The sequence below is a fragment of the Stylophora pistillata genome, chromosome 2 (assembly GCF_964205215.1).
Source record: "Stylophora pistillata chromosome 2, jaStyPist1.2, whole genome shotgun sequence".
Lineage (NCBI taxonomy): Eukaryota > Metazoa > Cnidaria > Anthozoa > Scleractinia > Pocilloporidae > Stylophora > Stylophora pistillata.
Window position 1 is genome coordinate 1,063,478 of NC_142520.1, and position 17,757 is coordinate 1,081,234.

Consider the following 17,757-nt stretch of genomic DNA (forward strand, 5'->3'; position numbering starts at 1 on the left):
AACTGCCTTGGACACTTTTGTGGTATCACATCCGGTGACCTAGACTCTAACACTTTGCGTCATTGGTTGAGTTTCAATTCTATCCACACGAACATTTTGCTGCAATTTGTCTTTCTCAATTTTAAAAGCGTCGTGAATCTTTTCATCATTAAATACTACGATGTTCACTTGACGAATGCTCACACAATCTTTGCCAACGTTTTCAAGGGCCTGAAAAATCATGTTAGCTGAATGCGTGGCTGTTAAACCATATCCACCGGTGCCGATTGCTGGAACTGAAATTGAATGTAGCCCACATTTTTCGGCGAGTCGAAGACCATTTTCGAGGCACATTTGAAGGTGATGTTTATCGGAGGAAAGGGGGACTAAATGAATGATATGACGTGCTTTCAGCTTCCCGCCATTTGTAATCACAGCTGATCCTCCGGGCTGCGGACTTAATTTTGCACATTCGTCCTCTACTAGGTGACCGCTGGCCTCAGCAATTGCGGAACTTATTCGCCCGGCGTTGCGCATGTTCATATCTGTGTTAATGGTATTAAAAATGGCGTCTGTATGTTGCTGAGTTAAATCTCCTTTTAAGATCTCAATATGCAGTGCAATGCTCGGCGTATGGGTAGATTTCGTAACTGCTGATGCTAACGACGGTATTGCGCGCATTTCCTTTTCATGTCGAAAGGACTCTATCATTCGCGCATGCAATATAACAATACTGACAAGTCCGAGGTGGCCGGTAAAGCTAAGGCTGCTAAGTGCCTGGAAGATGACGTTTGCGGATTCTTTGGCTGACAATCCAAATCCTCCAGTTCCAATCGCAGGAAGGGAGATGGATCCTAAACCTTTCCTATCGGCAAGCTGCAAACATTTTTCTATGCACTTTGAGATATTTTCTTTTGATTTTGGAATTAAATGGATGATGGATTGCGTTGGCAAATTCCCTGCTGTTGTCATAACCACCTCTCCCGCCTGTTGTGGTGACTGCAGTCTGCATTCTTCTTGTACTTTAGGACCACATGCTTTTGCTAGACTCCTGCTCAAATCTCCCGCTGCATTCATGTTCATATCAGGACCGATAACGTTCACAATAGCGTCAGTGTTTTCATGAATCAAATTGCCTCGTTTGATCTGAACGCTAACTCGACGGATTTCTTCATGGACTGCAATGACAGGCTTAGGCATCGAGAACATTGTTTTTCTTTTATCACTCTCTTGTGTGCTCTTCAACACCTGGCGAAGTGCTTCGCTCGTGATTTTGTTGTGATGGAATGCGATTAGCCGCACGTCTTTGAAGCAAGATTCTGAGTTGCTCTGGAAGAACTTCAGTACTTCATCTACCATGATACTACAGGCATCGTTTGCAGGAAATCTGAGTCTTCCAGTTCCAATAACGGAAAAGGCAATCGAACCCCCTCCAATGTTCGCAACCTTTTGAAGTGACTCCTTGACAATAGTTCTTAGAGTCTGCATTGAGAGAGAAGAACATCAAACACAACATATTAACATGTCAGGTCTATCCAAATAGAAGTAGAAAAATTTAATTGCGAAGCTCACTACTGCTAAGAATAGATTTGTCACAAGACACCCACCTCACAGACACAGACCCAAACGAACATTTCCATCCACCTTAATTGATTGTATGTAAAGCAGTTGTGTAGTAATAAGGCGGTAAACCTAGTGAAATTTAATGGATATGTATCGTTGGTTGGTTGATCAACAACGCTTTTATTCGCCGTGGATGTGCGTAGGACTAGTTACACGTGTCCAATGCAATGCTATATAAGTAATCCATCATGACTTCGTGACAACCGTGACAGCGGCAGGTTACGTTACAGTGTAGATATCAGAGGAACGCGAGATGGTTAGCATCAAACCTTGGCGTTCGGGTGAGCGTAAAACTGACTCGAGGTATTCTGAGAAGTGGCCGAAATTAGTTAAAGAATTGCAGGAATTAAGGACTGACGAAAGTCTTTATAACGTTCGCAAAACCGTTGCAAGACATCTCCAAATTAAAGCGTTGGATAGTGGCTTGTTCTTGAGAATTCTGTATCAGGTAGAAAAGTATCTCAAGGAGTGATTACACCTGTGCTCTACAGTGCGTATAACGGCGATCAACGCGTTTTTCGTTTCTCATCGTTTCTGACTATTTTACTCATGTTATTTTTTGGTTGAATGGCAGAGCTTCCCTATCAGTTAGAATGGATCTTGTTTGGATGCGGCTAGTTTCAGAGTCACTAGTAAGTGTATGGAGCATGTTATTTTGCCATTTTCTTGAAATCCACGTGAAAGGATATCATACAACAAAGATAACTTGCTATCCTAATTCTTTTGCCACCTTCAAACTGGATCACTTCTTACAAGTGTAGATGTTAGTTAAAAGCCCGATGCTAATCGCACAGGTGGTAGGAAACCGGTGTGGATATTCCATGTGCTATTTGTGGAAAGTCAGTCCGCCTTAACAGCTGCGATACACATGGTAGATGGTTTCATATTAAGTGCATCGATATGGATCTCAAGATTTAAGTGACTTTAAGTAATTCACCAACTCAATGGTTATTCGACGGAACTAATTGTGCTTTGCTTTTTGATTTCTCAGACTCTTTTATCGTGCCATCGCTTTCTTCGGAGTCGAGTTCCCTCTCTGCTCGAGACAACTCGTATATTAATACTACTGAACAAAGAAACGAGCCAGTGGAAAATATAAAGAGAAATGTCGAGGACGTACTTTTATGCCATTTGAACATTGAAAGACATTGAAAAGAGATTTTAAGAACTTGTTTCCATAAATCAAGAAGCTTAAGATTCACATTAACTTTATCAGTAAAACAAAAATCGATTCCACATATCCTGATGGTAATTTCTACCACCTCAGTGTTTACCTTGTTCCGCAATGACAGGAAGAGAGGGAATGGTACCTTTGTATTCGTAGCAGCACTACTTCCCTGTAAAAAGGCTAATGAACAGGACCTATATGACCCTGGAACCCCCTGCAGTAGGGTTAGGGGTAGGAGACGTTAATTTCCCACGCACGAGATTACTGTGTGATGGATGTCCTCTCCCGGGTGGGATGGGTGGGATTTAATGGGTGTACTACTCGCATGGATCGTATATGTTCCGTTCTAGTCCTACCCTACTGCGGTAATGCAGTGAAAATGGATTAGAAAAAAACATTCAAGAACTGGTATTACTGACATGATCGTCATTAGTATTTATCGTCCACCCAAACCTGTAACGGGTGACCATCAGCTGAAAGTTGAGGATGAACTTAGTAGCTTTTGTACCTGAGCCCCTTTAAAGACGCCCTTAGTTATATTCCTTGTCGATCTCAACTTTGATAGATTTAGGCCAGGCAGAACTGAAGGAGAGCGGCGAATGGATTTTCAAGGCGAACAAGACCGCACTTGTCTTATCGATAAAGCAACGCGCACGGAGAACAAAGGGTCAATAATAACCTCTATTCTATAATGATATGCTGTTAACAAATAAACCTCGGTAATTTAAATGTGGAGGAATCTACCACCCACTACTTAGTGATCATGCGCTTATTTATGAAACCATGAAGGAAAAAATTCAGCCACAACCAAGTGAAGTATAGTATTGAACTATTGGAGATGTCTATTTGTATGCTGATGACACTACCTTATCTTTTATGCCTATGAGTGTACGCTGCTGACGTGAGCAAATGCAAAGACAATTTTTTTCGTGCGCGCTTGTATTTTCTGGTCACGTAAGATTTGTTAAATAAAAGGGAACTCTTTAGCTACGATGTATCAATGTTATGTTATAAAACAAATGGTAAACACCACAGCGTACACTATTGAGTTATGGATGCACTTGGGAGGTTTGCTAAGCACTCAAGAAGCTAGAGTCGCTCTCGGCTATCACCTCGCGCGACTCTTACGCTTCTTTTGTGCTTAGCAACCTCCCGCGTGCATCCATAACTCAATAGTGTACGCTGTGGTGTTTACCATTTGTTAAATGGTGTGAAGATGTTTCTCAAGTCAGAAAGTCTTTTGTGAAAAGAAAGGTTAAAGCAACAAAACGAACGAGATATCTACGTGTAATGACTTTGAAAGAGATTTATTTCAAGACAATAACTCCGAGTCTAACTTACTGTATTTTAATTTGGGGAAACTACATACTCTACGGCCCTTTTTTCTTCTAAGGACTCGATACATTGGAGAACAGCGAGAATCATTTTCAATCTTGATTCGTCTATTTCTGATGCTGAATGTCTTTTGAATTCTCGCTGCCCCTCTATTTCTTATTTTTACAAGAGGCCTTTCCTTGTATTCATGGACATGGTTTATTTTGATTCCCTGTCTTTTTGGCCTGATGAACTGTATTCAAAGAAAGTCTCTGGTAAATCTCCACTAGCTGTAAATCCGATGTTTACACCCAGACCTAAGTCTGAGGTTGGAAGAAATTCCTTAAGGTACAGAGGACCCCTTATATGGAACTACATTTAACAAAATGATTGATGTTTCGAGTAGTTTAAATAGTTTCGAAGCGTCTACAAGAAAATCAAAAGCGACTTGGAGGCTTCTTCTGTTAACAAAGAAGTTGCCATTGTTACAATAAAATCCGAGGATTTTAATTATTTTCAAAATTGTTTCGAGCATACCTTACAAATGAATATATTGTGAACTTTTTATGTGTATCTGTAAAATAATTTTACTTCTTATAGTTTTCTAGCCTATATGTGTGTGGGTCCACACCAGCCTTTGGCTGCTCTATTCTAGTCCACTCAAATAAAGTGTGTGTATGTATGTATGTATGTATGTATGTATGTATGTGTGTGTGTGTGTGTGTATGTGTGTGTGTGTGTTTGTGTGTGTGTGTGTGTGTGTGTGTGTGTGTGTGTATGTATGTATGTATGTGAGTGATTACTTTTAGGATCTACCAAAACTTTGCTTGTGACAGATTTACTTGAGACCTTTCTGAAGTTCCTTGGCATAAAGGAGTAATTTTTGATGGAAGATAACATGCCCTATTGGAGTATACTGATGAAAATCTTCCCCTAAAGAGGTTGAGAGGTTAGAGCGTAGGATATACCTTATATAATAATGAACTGGAAGAACGCTAACAGAGATAAGAGAGGGGCTTTAACGAGTTTTCATAATGGCAAATCGGAATCCAGCTGGGAGAAGCTACGTAAATGTCAAAATGAAGCCATAAGACAAAGGTCGATGGCAGTCAAATTATGCTGGAAGGATAATTCAGATCACCTCAAGGAAAACCCTGCTGCTCGAATGCTACTTCAAAACGCCCGGATCTCAATCTTAAAGTTGGCGAAGAAATCGACTAGGATCAAGACGTGAAAGCAAAAAACTTGGCTGATTATTTTACAGCAATCATAGATGGTATCGGGGGAGAAAATGTTGAGTTTTAAACAGAAAGTGTCGAGAACAGCACACCAATCGATACAACATGAATGTGTTTAACTCAAGTTGACCCTCTTCAAAACGGCCAAGTCCGAGAAGTGTTGGAGTCACTGACAGTGAAAAAAAGCATCAGACTGTGATTCCATTCCACATTTTTTCTAAAGGTTGAAGCAGAGGAATCTGCTGGCTCACTTACTTTTTTATTAAACAAAATTAATATTTGATGGAAAACAGCCACAACCGTGGAAAAGTGGAGAATGGGTTCCAGTTTTCAAACGAGTGACCCCTTACAACAAAAGAATTATCGACCAGTCACTGTCCTGTCAGTTGCTGATAAGGTCTTTGAACAGGTTATGGCGAGACAATTATGTAGGTAAGTTCGATTGTCCTCTAGAACAGGCTCTGACAGCCCACCGTGAAACTTGCCGCTGAGAAACTACCCTTAATAGCTTAATTGAGCAGTGGAGGTTAGCAGCTAGTATATAAATTTGTTTTTAACGGATATTTCGGAAGTATTTGATTCCATGCATACAGCCCCAACCTCTGTCCTCAGAGCATTATAAATTTGTTGTCAGTGAAAAACTTACAACCTCGGAGGTGCGGATTTGAACACCCCAAGATTTAATACTCTCACCTATGGGAAACACTTCTCAAGATTTTTTTTAGGACCCAGACTATCAAATCGACTCTCGCCTAAACTAAGAACTTTGCCATCTCTGTGCTCATTCAAAAGACAAATCCGTCTTGTCAATCTTTCACCAAGATGGTACGAGAATGTGAGAACTGTATCTTATGTAGCAAACTACCCGAATTTTAGACATGTTATTGTATGTGGCTGAGCTGCTTAATAATTGATGTGAAATTTTCATGAATTCTCTAAATTATGTTGATCTCTAAATCAAGTTTTCCTTCTATCTACTTTATAGATTTCATTGGTGTAAAAAGCAAAATTCAAACCTCTCATAGGGCATTTCTTAATTTCATCGCAATATCAAGGTTTAGGGTATACGTTAATTTCATCGTTTCGAGCCTCTTCTAGTGTCCCAAATTAGCATTAGCAGAGGATTTATCCTCGGATAGATATCACTGATACTTAATTCAAATGAAAGTTTGTCATTTGATTTTTACTGATAAACCAGTGAGCAGTACTGCACGCGCTAAAATAGCTTAAGATTGAAGCGAACTACCTCCATTCGCATACTTTTCTCTCACTACAGTTGAAAAATACACTTTGTCTGAGTCACGAGAGGGGTCTGACATTTCATTACGTTATAATTGCACGTCGCTATCAAACCATGTAATTCTAAATACTCTGAAAAGTACATTGGGAACTACATCTGTCCTTTTACCCTTAAGTCGAAGGCAGTTCAACTCGGTGAGACTCTCACGGGGGCAAGTTACTTAGTGTAAATCAGGAGGACAGAGTAAAACTGGATTTTCACTGCCGCTGGATTTCCGCCGTCACCGTTACAGTACAGAAGACAAATCAACACCTCATATTCATTTCTCAATGGGCTCTTTAACAAGCGGGATGAAAACAAAACTTTTCCTCCCAGAAAAATCTAATAGGTGTGATAGATGCATTATGGGAACTTTGAAGGAAAATCTTGTCTTCGAAGAGAGAACATTTTACCGTCTGAATCAGCGAATTATGCCCAGTAGAACCGCTGCAAGCGATCAAAGGTCAGGAGCTATTTCTTGATTAAGTTTAGAAAACAGAAAAACAGATGCTAAAGATTTACCCACTTGTTGTTCAGAAATTTGCCTACGATAGCTTTCATTGATATCTTCATGGTTATTTGGCAACTGTCATTTTTGCGGGCCGGCGCCTTTCACCATCTCTTTTGGTATGGCAATGAATAACAAAGGCACATACGAGAAAGCCACACATCACTTATACGAGTATGCCAGCATACGCATACACGTATTACATGAGCATAACAGAAGTACGCGATGTCCCCTTATCTTTGGCCCTCAATGCAAATGTCAAAACATTTCATTTCTGTTCATATTGGCATCAATTTTTCATTGAAAGTTGTAATGGTGAAATCATAAATTTAAATTTTATCGTATGAACTACTCATCGTCTCTCCATAATTTGTGAACATATCAGTATCATCGTTATCATCATTATTATCACTACTGTTATTTCTATTATTATTATCATTATTAATATTGTTGTTATTATTGTTATTATTATTATATTTTTGATTTTGTCTTTGACGGAGACCTACGCATCCCAAAAAAGATAACTCTTGCATGCGTAGCATGCCTATGCTTTTCTAGAGGTTTACAAGCGTTTTATGCTCGTCGCAATCGCGAGAGTGAAAAGAAAGGTTAAACAGCCTTTAACTTTTGCGCACGGGCCTGCGTTTTTTGCATATGAAATAAGTGCGGTATTGACTTTAAGGCGGCAGTGGAAATTGCAAAGGTACGTTTCTGACACTGGAAATCGTCTTTCACTTTAAACTTTTTTTTTCATTGTATTGTATTTATAATTTTTCACAAAGTTGTTGGTTCTCCTCAGGGAAGGAAAGTGATTCAAGGTCGGTATCAAGTGAACGCCTGCAACTTTTCTCATTCTTTGTCGTCAATTTTCAAATTATCTTGCTTTCTCCATGGCAGCTTTAAAGCTTTTAAATGCACGTTTCTTATTTTGAACAAGGCTCTAACATTTATCTGGGAGAATATAATTTCCATTTATTCTTATACTAACCTTCTCTCCCAAACCTTCGCTCCAATCAGTACAGTGCGTATGAATCACACGCTGAAATGGCAAACCAATGTAACGAGGTGACAAGGAAGTTCCTCCGACTGGTACAGACTCTGACACGGGACTCACGGATAGATAAGACATCCTGATCGCGTCGAAACATTCTCCAGTAGGAATCACCACTGTATGCGCCTGCGAGTAGTAAAATAATAATAATGATATTAATGAAAAAAGTCAAAGATCCGTTATTTAAATACCTTATCCTCTTAAAATACCAGGTTGATGAACGCATGCATGTGGATATTATTCAATCACGCTAAAGGTGATCGAACATGACAATTACATGAACATCATAAAGGACAAGGGTAACGAGTGCTAGAGCAATATCAGCGGCACAGCAGTTTCGGTGGTAAAAGCTTGTATACTAACCCGTTCTTCGCTTATATTCCCAATTTTTCTGCAGATGGTTTGTCCGTTGGCCGTGGTGATTTGCATCATCTCCTCTACACTTTCGGTGACAATCAGACAATGCGTTCCTGAACCCGTAAGAAGTGCGTCCCCTATCCGTTCAAAGGTTTTTTTAAGGCCTGGTTGTTCAATGGTGAAGGAGTTGACTTCTGTGTTGTTAATGATCTCAGTAAGAAATTTCTTCGCTTCATGAATACCGTTCCCCTGGCCTGAAATGTGAAATATGTCATCTTTTGTCTCGTCGGCAAAAAACTCCACACTTGATTGAACCAGTTCTGTTTCTTTCAAACGCAAGTCCTTATCTCGATGCACTTTTATGTACTGCTTGATTAACCAAGATCGACAATGGATTTGCTCTGTTCTGATCGAATTTTCATCCAAAAACTGTTGCAACCTTTTGGCTGAGCTTTTAACTTGTTCTGTAAATCCTATGAGCAGAGTGCTGGGTCTATCGGGGCCTTGAATGCTCATACCAGGATTCTTTTTCATTTCATTCGAACAAAGCTCATTCCATTCAGGATGTGATTTCAAAGTCAAATTTTTTTCATCAACCTCTACTTCTTCCTCATGAACTATTCTGGATATACGAGCAACTGCTTCTTTCAAATCTTCGGCAGAATTTGCAAGTATTTTCGCAAACTTTTTCCCGGCAAAGGTTTCGAATTCAATGACGGCTTTAAATCTATGAGTTTGCAAAACATCTTCAACTGCATTTCTGCCTTTTTCTGTGGCGAGAAATCGTACTACGTTCTGACTTAGTTCATCGTTTAACCTTTTTTCATGAGTAGCTTGCCTTTGCTTTAAGAATTCTTCCTTAACAGAATCTAACTCATGTCTTGGACCCTGTAGGCGAACTTCTTCGTTCTCTTCATCAAGGTAAACGTCTACCTGTTAACATTTTTCTTTTAGGTTGTTTTCAACAAAGTCTGTCTTCTTAAGTAACGAAATATGTCCTTTAGAATACTGAAAACGGGTTGAACTTGTGGGCAATTTTTCTTCAATAAGTTCCCTGTATTTGCCCTCAGGGTCCTTTGCGATAACCTTCAGCTTCAATTCCGCCTCGAGATATTGAATCTTTGGAAATCCATCGGTTGGAAGGAGGTCTTTCTTGACAGCTTTCCAAATGTTTTTTTCCATGGGAATTTCATACTTGCGAAAATTGCCGACAAACGACTGTGCAGCTCTAACGCGGGAAGTCAAGGTTTCCTGGTCGGTATCACCGATGCAGTTAAAGTTTGCGAGATTACTTCCATCCTTCCAATCGAACTCGATTCCTTGCTCTTTCAAAAATTTGTTGAACTCATCTTTATGCACAGTTTCAAAAATGTAGCGAATCACCTCAGGGTCTACAACTAAGAATACTTGACAGTTACGACCATTACTATGACCACTGGACTCATCGATACCATTTTGATCGTGGTCGTCTTTGGCATCACCATCAGTGTCATTATCACCACAGTTTACTCCATGTTCTTCAATATTAACATCTCGGCCACTACCACCACCATCTTCATCACCGTCGTGGCTATAATCATGGTCATCGTCATTACCACTATCTCCTTCGATGCTATCAGTAACAACGGCATGACGATCACCATAACCACTACCACCTCTGTCATCTCCATCGCCACCAACGTCTTCGCCACCATTGCCGTCATCAACAGTATTTTTAGCCTCAGCATGATCTATGTCACTTGTATGGAAGCCAAATTTACGAGTGTTTCCTTCGTCAGCATCAATAGCAGCATTGTCTGCGTCAAAAATGTGGTGAAAATCAGTTTCTTCTGTGATGTCATCGTCCATATGTTCCTCATGACGGTCACTGCATGATGCCTTGTATTTAGAGATCATGGGGTCAACCTTTAGTAATTCCATGCTCGCATCGGAACTATGACTCCGAGAGAGTGCACCTTCTTGAACCTCGTTGAAGTCAAGATCTTTTCGCACAACGCCTGTGGGAAAACTTGTAGTTGCGCCACTTTCATCGCTGTTATTGAACTGATTACTGTATTCACTTTCGGTTGCGTGAGTGTTATCATCATGAGCATATCTGTATGCACAAAGATCATCTGGCGGAGCGTCTTCATTCAAGGATCCGCTGGCACTGTAGGCATCTTGAACTAAAATGACCTTAGCATAGGTACGGTCATTATTGGCACCATGACCTTCAGCTATGCTATCATCTCCAGCTTCTCGAACTTGAATAACTGTGGCTTTATTAGTAGCGGCACTGGTCTCGTCCGGTAATGATGCATCAGCGTTGTCATCAAAAACATGGTCTGAAATTGATAGTTAGCTTAGTGTCCCTCACCTTTTCATGAGATGACAAGTATTTGGACTTAAGATTCTAATGATATGGACAGAGCTGACAAATCTTTGACTGATCCTCAAGTCTGTGGCTCTAGGCGTGTGATATGTTGATACATGTATGAGGAATATTTACAACCTTTACATTGATATATAGTTTATACTGGTTACGCTTAAATTAGCGCGAAACCAATCTTCCTTACTACTTTTTTAGTAAGAGCGTCTTACCTATTATTGGCTCTTGCTCCACTCCTCGATTTTGTCGACAAACGAGTTTGCTGAAATTAAAATGACAGTATAATAAGTGTTTGGCACCAATATCTCACTCGACCAGCACTAGTGATGAACAAATGGATTTCTTATTGCAAAATCTACAATTTATGAAAACACCGATAAAAAAATCTTCAGCATATAGAAGAGGCGAAGCTTACTTTATTTAGAAAATCCTGTTGAAAAATAGCGTGAGGTAAACACTCTATATCCGCTTATCCGGCTTTTTATTAATCGTTTCCAACCACTCAAGTCAGTTAATCTCACAAGTATTCTGTTAGCAAAAGTCTTTGCTCTATATGAGGTTTGAAGACAGTCGTCTTTCACTCGTATGAAAGAAAATTTGATGAACAGTTTATGGTGACCATACATTGTCAAAGGCAACATGCCCGACGATACATGTGCTTTTAATGAACTCTTCGTTAGCAGAAGGAAATGAATGCGCTAACTCTTGGAAATCGTTATCGCTCGGTAATTAGAGAGAATTCACGGAATATGACAAATTGTAGGCTTTAATGATCATTCATGCCTTTTTCTGCCAATGTCTAACAAAGCAGTGGCTGTAGCTGGCGTTACCGACTTGTGATTGCAAGCCTTGAATTCATTATAGTTGTGCCCTCTGGCAGGTACGTGCCGGACTGACTTGTTATTACCTATAAAATGCTTTGGCATGCCTGGCCTCTACCAGATTGATTAAGAAAAAGATATTAACTTTTCCAAACGATGAATGTTAAATCTGGTTTTACCACCAGAGCATCATTTTGGTAACTTCATAGCGTATTTCAGTTATTCTCACCCTTATTAATTTTTCCAAAGCCTTGAAAAACGTCTCCATTGCTTACGGTTGCCAGCCGGTAGGTCTCAAACTACTCTATTTCTTTTTTTATCGGCCATGTCCCCTATATTTATCTGTCTGGTTTATTTTTTCCCCTAAATTAAAGCTTCAATTTATTCATGGCTGTTTCCTTCGTGGGTAGTTCAAAATTGTGCCATTGCTGTTCTCCCGTAACTTTAGATTTACTCTCTCAATGCGATTATCAGCTGCCATCCTTTTCATCCTCTCGAAAGAAAAGAAAACAGAAGGCACGTCCTTAAATAAACATTGGTTCTTTCTCTGATTTACATAATCGGTTTTAGGCCTGATTACAAAGCTCTATTAAAGCTTCGAAAAGTTTTTTGCCTCAGTACAATATACCTCAGAACACACCGTTGGTGACCTAAAGTATTTTTCACTGATTGAAAACAAGAGATATGTGGCATTGAATTCCACAAGTCCTCTTTTGTCTGAAAAGCACAGGATAATGTTGGTCTGCTCGTGCGTTACTGACATCGTTCGATTCAGCCGCCAATGACATGTTTAATCAGCCCATAAACTTAACTGATCCCGCGGTTCTTGAAATAGATTGTTTATGATCTCATATAAGTAAAAACCGTGGGATCAGTTAAGTTTATGAGCTGATTAGTTTAAGTCACTTATCCTGTGTAAACAATCTATTTCAAGATGGTTGAGTGAGGCTGGTGCGAGTTTTAATCACCACGGTGTCTACTGACGCCTTTGCGGTTGAGTCAGTGACTCATTTTCATATCAAAGCCCCCACAAAAATTTGTTTCTACGCTTCGCGTACCACAAGTTACAAATGACTATTTCCTCTGCGACATCGAGTGCTTTATTCGTGAAATGATATTATATATCGCATAAACAGTCTTAGAGTATTTTTTTAGAGCATTGGAAGCACGTCATCAGTGCACCAAAATCGGATCCACTTTGGAATATGCATTTCATTACACAGTCTGCATTAACGTCATACATGTAAAAACTATTACGACACAGACACATAAATACCAAAGATTCGTCGCTTGGATTTATACCATATTAAGTTTTTTGATGACTGACTTCACAACAGAATTTACTCAAGTCTATCATGATACATTTGCGTTCGCGCAACAGACGAGCACACTATAACTTCTCCAGAAGGTTCCAACTGGAGGTCTTAACTTTTAGCTGAGATCTCAGAGTGAGATTCACTTATTCAAAGGGGAACCACTTCGAAGAAAAATGAAACAGAAAACGAATGAATTCTTCCCTCTGAGGATCAGAACGTTTGTTAAACTACCCCTTGAATTTCAAGCTTTAGGATAGCTTCTCTTTACAAGTTCGACAAGTCGATGTCAACTAACCAACACGGAAGTACGAGCACACCTTATTTTACGATTCATTTATTTTAAAGGAAACCAACCTTACAATGAAACCCATTTTTAGAGCTCCTCATCAGAAACGTTTCCAGAGACAGCTCTCCAAGCCGAGTTCACGTTTATTTTCTGCAACAGGGCTCTACAACTTTGCGTCTGCCTCTTGGGCAAGCTCGAGTCCCAATCACTTAACGAGAATTGTTCAGATAGTCACTCTTTCTAGAATCTCATTGGCTGATTCAAGTAACATGGTTAATGATCATTGATAGCCTGGGTAAAAGGGTTAATTTACATAAAATTTATGATTTCAAACGTCGTTGCTTGAGAATCGTGCTAAGAGAGCCGCAACGGAGGGTAACGTAGCGGCTGTGAACTCTATTAGACTTAACGCACTTCAGAACTGGAGTTTCACGTCTATGATCATGTGAAAGACTACTCCGATAGGTCATACTGATCCAGCCCTTTGTTTTGTCTACGCAGTCTAGCAAATGGTACAGTACACCTCGTTTTGTTTCCTATGGACACAAGGATTTTCAAAAACAAATTTATATAAATCAAAAGCTTCTTGGGGCTACCTCATAGTATGCTAGATATAAATCTCATTAATCTCCTTCCGATATGCGTGCCGTTCCATTAAATGAACAGATTATTATTAACTTTAAAAGTGTTGGAGCACCAAAAGGGAACCACATGCATGCATAATAACATCAGGAAATAAGTTTTAACGACAACGTTTATTTAAAAGTCAGATATATTGACGGCCAAACAGCATATCGTAGAATGGTGGCCAAATTAACGCTCAAAATGCAATCTTTGCCCAAGCAGTTAGTTAAATTTAACTGCGCGTTGAGATTCTGACCAGTAAGATTCAAACGGCCGAACCAGGAGCAAAAAACAGAACTGCACTTTAGGCTCGTCGCTGACCCAAAACGCTCAGTATCATCATTATTTGCCAAGGTGATTTAAAAATATATACACAGTCATGCTTGTTTGGTTTAAAAACGATTTTCTGATGATAGAGTATAAAATAGTTATGCGAAAAGTATTTCATTGTGCAAGGAACAGATAAAGTGGCAAACAAATGTTATGGTAAGCAAGACATAAAAAAAGACAAAGGAATAAATGTTTGTGGTCAAGTCATGAACTATACGATTATGTTAATGACTATTGTTAAAATTGTTATGAGGCAAATAGAAAATCAGTCTGCCATAGGATTTTAATTAAGACGTTGGAAAAGCATCATTTAGTACTTTGGGAAAATGTTGTGAATAAATTTTTACGTTTGTCTGAATTAGCAGAGTATCAAATGAAACAGATGAAGGTAAAGAGGTTTGTAAAGTTTTATTATATTTTGCCCGGGTTGCTCTCTAGACAAACAATTCAAATGTTCTGAGATATTGATCTACTTACATTCATAAGTACAATGTTTGTCTCAAAACTTGTCTGAGACAATTGGAACGGTGTAATTTTAGAGTAGCGCTGGACGAGATAACAGCTTTTGACATAAGCGTAAAGTAAACAATCCGTAAGGAGCCTTGCATCACTTGCACAATTAAGTTAATTTGAAAGTAGATAGGACGACCAGACACAATGGCTCAACACCAACTTGCCTTGTTCTTAGCTTTCTACTTCCACCTTCTGAACGTGAATACTGCTAGCAACGCACAAAGAGTTGTTCTCCTTTCTTGCTTCATTCACATTCGGGCTCTTCAAACTCAAATTTTTACCTTGAACCAACGGAGAAAACTACGTCGTGACCGAAGAGCTCCTCGCATTTGGACCCGAACAGTCGTGGTTTGACATGTATTATTTTGATGCCACAATTCAAGGAGACTATTTCCGACAACAGCCTCGCTTAGGTAGAAATACTTTCACGATTCCTTTAATTATACTTTTCTGCGGCTAAAAGGACAAAGTACTTGCTTTCATCACACTGTCACTGGAAAAAATCCTGGCGTGGGACTATTCCGCCCGGCACGGAAACTCTTATGTAGTAATAAGTTCAAATTTTAACGTCGTAAAAACCATCATTATTGAGGCAATTGAAGATGTTATTGATGCTTTTTTCGATTTTTTTTAAAATTATCATTATTTTATTTTACATAATTTTTAGTTACATGGATAATGATGCATATAGTTTATTTCATAAAAGAGACATTACAAAAATATGAATATATTCACCACAATTAATTTGCGTGACCTAAACAATCTTTAGGGTAATAATATGTGAAATTTTTATTCTATGTTTTTCTTGTATTTATCAACATTTGGAGTTAATTCACTAATTTTATCTAAAAGTTGTAATTTCATTAACGTTACCATCATGCATGCATCTACTAATAGTATGATTTTGTGCGATAATTTTTATAAAGCGCATTAACTTCATGTATTCGTCTGTTCATTGTTTCGTCTGTTCATTGTTTCAGATACTTGGTGTTGAGTAGTAAGATTGAGTAAGAGCAAATGACTGAGAAATGTTTGTTCCTCCCCCCCCCAAAAGAGTTAAAGAATTAATGAAATTTGGAAAAGTGGAAGAATTTGCAAAAAAGAAAGCCAGAATTATGATGTGCATATATGAGGTAGTAACAGATGAAAGGTTAGGTGAGTATGGGAGTAAATTCTATGCCAGTTACGGATGGTGTTATCCTTACTAATTTATTAACACTTAAGCAGAAATGTAACAATAATACCTATTGTTACATTTCAGTCTATAAGATTCACGCCCAAAGGCCGGTAGAAGAACAGCTGTTGAATAGTCAATTCGCGTATAGAGAAGGAGGGAGCTGCACAGATGCTCTGCTACTTATACAGAATAAGATCTGCAAGTTTCTTGATGATCCCAAGTGCAAGGCAGTGCGGATGTTCGCGATGGATTTCAGTAAGGCCTTTGACTCTGTGAGCCATCAACTCCTTGCTGAGAAACTTAAGAGTCTACCACTTAACCCGTATATCATAAACTGGTGGTTAGGTTTTTTGCGAGATAGAAAACAAAGAGTTATTTTCGGGAATCATGTCTGTAATTGGAAAACAGTTAACAAGGGCACAACCCAGGGTAGTGTTTCAGGACCTTATTTGTTCAATATATTTCTTAACGATCTGGAAATTAAATTAGGGAACGAGACACTTGGTTTCAAATACGCTGATGACTGTACGATTATTGCTCCGGTATATTATTATAAAGATCACTCTGTAGACTTAATAAATCAGTTTTTACAGTGGGCAAGCCAAAATAGAATGAATTCAAATTCTAGTAAATGTAAAGAGCTTATTATGTATAAAAAAGGTCACACTGCCGAGGCCTACAAAAGTATTTTTGGCATACCTCAGACTAGTACAATAACCATTCTTGGTCTCACGTTTCAGCCGAACTGCAAATTCAGTACTCACCTAAAAGAAAAGTTAGGTAAAGCTAATAAAGGGTTATACGTTATCAGATGCCTCCGCAAGGAAGGATGTAGCCAAGCAGAAGTAGATGTTTTATTTAATTCCATTGTCCTACCTAATATCACTTATGCTCTATCTGTGCATGGGGCCTCTGAGTCAGAGCTAACTATAGCCCAGCAGTTTTTAGATCGTTGTTTTAAACGTAAATACATATCTAAGAAAGTAGTGATAGGTGACTTACTTAAAACGCAAGATCACAAAATTTGTCGCAAGGTTTCAACTATCCTGAGCCATCCTCTTAGAGCCTACTTCCCTGAGACCAAGATCACGAGGTATAATTTGAGAAATAAATCCCCTGTCATGCCCGCTATTCGCACAAACCGTTTTAAGAATACATTTTTTAATAGAATTGTTTTTAAGTATAATGTAGCTTTGTGAAAGTGTACTTCCTGTATTAGATGTAACATAAGATATGTAATTTTATCTTTTGAACAATAAAGACACACTACACTACTACCTAGAAAGGTGTACTGGATTATGAAATTTCTAATGATGGCGAATTTGAAGATTTCAAAGTTAGTAGATCTGTAGAATCTTTGCTTGAATTTTAAGTAAATCCTGATATTGAACAACCACCTTGGAGAAGGAGAATTTCCAGATCACGCCTCAGCAGAAGAAGATATAGATGAATTAAATGAAGAGGACGTAAACTGACATGACATCACTAAAAATATGATAATAGATCATCTTAAATTGCCAAATCATAACGATTTACATGTACAGTTACAATTAGATGAATGTGGTGAAAATAATAAAAGTAATAATAAAAATAATAAATAATAAAATAATGAATAATAAAAGTAAAGGAATCAGAATCAATCGTTAAAGCAACAAATTATAGCAAAGGCTACGAAATCACAAGTTTCATAGGCTTTTCAAAGAGAGGAAATTGATAAAAAAGAACCTAACCAAGAAAACTATTAATTAGATATGCTATTCAAAGTATTAGCTCAGTAAAAAAACAAAAATTGAACAAAATGAAAG

The 17,757-nt window shown here is 38.6% G+C and overlaps 2 protein-coding genes across 2 annotated transcripts; both read right to left on the reverse strand.

Annotated features, from left to right (window-relative positions):
• Positions 1-39: 39 nt before the first annotated feature.
• On the reverse strand, positions 40-9,444 carry LOC111333621 (protein mono-ADP-ribosyltransferase PARP14-like). Its single transcript, XM_022939242.2, has 3 exons — positions 8,524-9,444; positions 8,098-8,286; positions 40-1,461 (listed from the first exon to the last, which is right to left on the reverse strand). Exons 1-3 carry the CDS (start codon positions 9,049-9,051, stop codon positions 40-42), a joined length of 2,139 nt encoding a protein of 712 aa, XP_022794977.2. The 5' UTR covers positions 9,052-9,444.
• On the reverse strand, positions 9,444-15,262 carry LOC148736594 (uncharacterized). Its single transcript, XM_088748464.1, has 3 exons — positions 13,377-15,262; positions 11,098-11,147; positions 9,444-10,841 (listed from the first exon to the last, which is right to left on the reverse strand). The coding sequence occupies exons 1-3, from the start codon at positions 13,391-13,393 to the stop codon at positions 9,454-9,456; spliced, it is 1,455 nt and encodes a 484-aa protein (XP_088604590.1). The 5' UTR covers positions 13,394-15,262; the 3' UTR covers positions 9,444-9,453.
• Between the last annotated feature and the right edge of the window lie 2,495 nt (positions 15,263-17,757).

Bases quoted from the DNA above. Each gene is read 5' to 3' on its own strand.
- LOC111333621 (XM_022939242.2), bottom strand. From the start codon at position 9,051: ATGAAAAAGAATCCTGGTATGAGCATTCAAGGCCCCGATAGACCCAGC. The intron at 8,287-8,523 runs GTTAGTATACAA...TACTACTCGCAG, and splicing joins GGAATATAAGCGAAGAACGG to GCGCATACAGTGGTGATTCC. The intron at 1,462-8,097 runs GTTAGTATAAGA...CTCTCAATGCAG, and splicing joins GCGAAGGTTTGGGAGAGAAG to ACTCTAAGAACTATTGTCAA.
- LOC148736594 (XM_088748464.1), bottom strand. The intron at 10,842-11,097 runs GTAAGACGCTCT...TATCAATTTCAG, and splicing joins GGAGCAAGAGCCAATAATAG to ACCATGTTTTTGATGACAAC.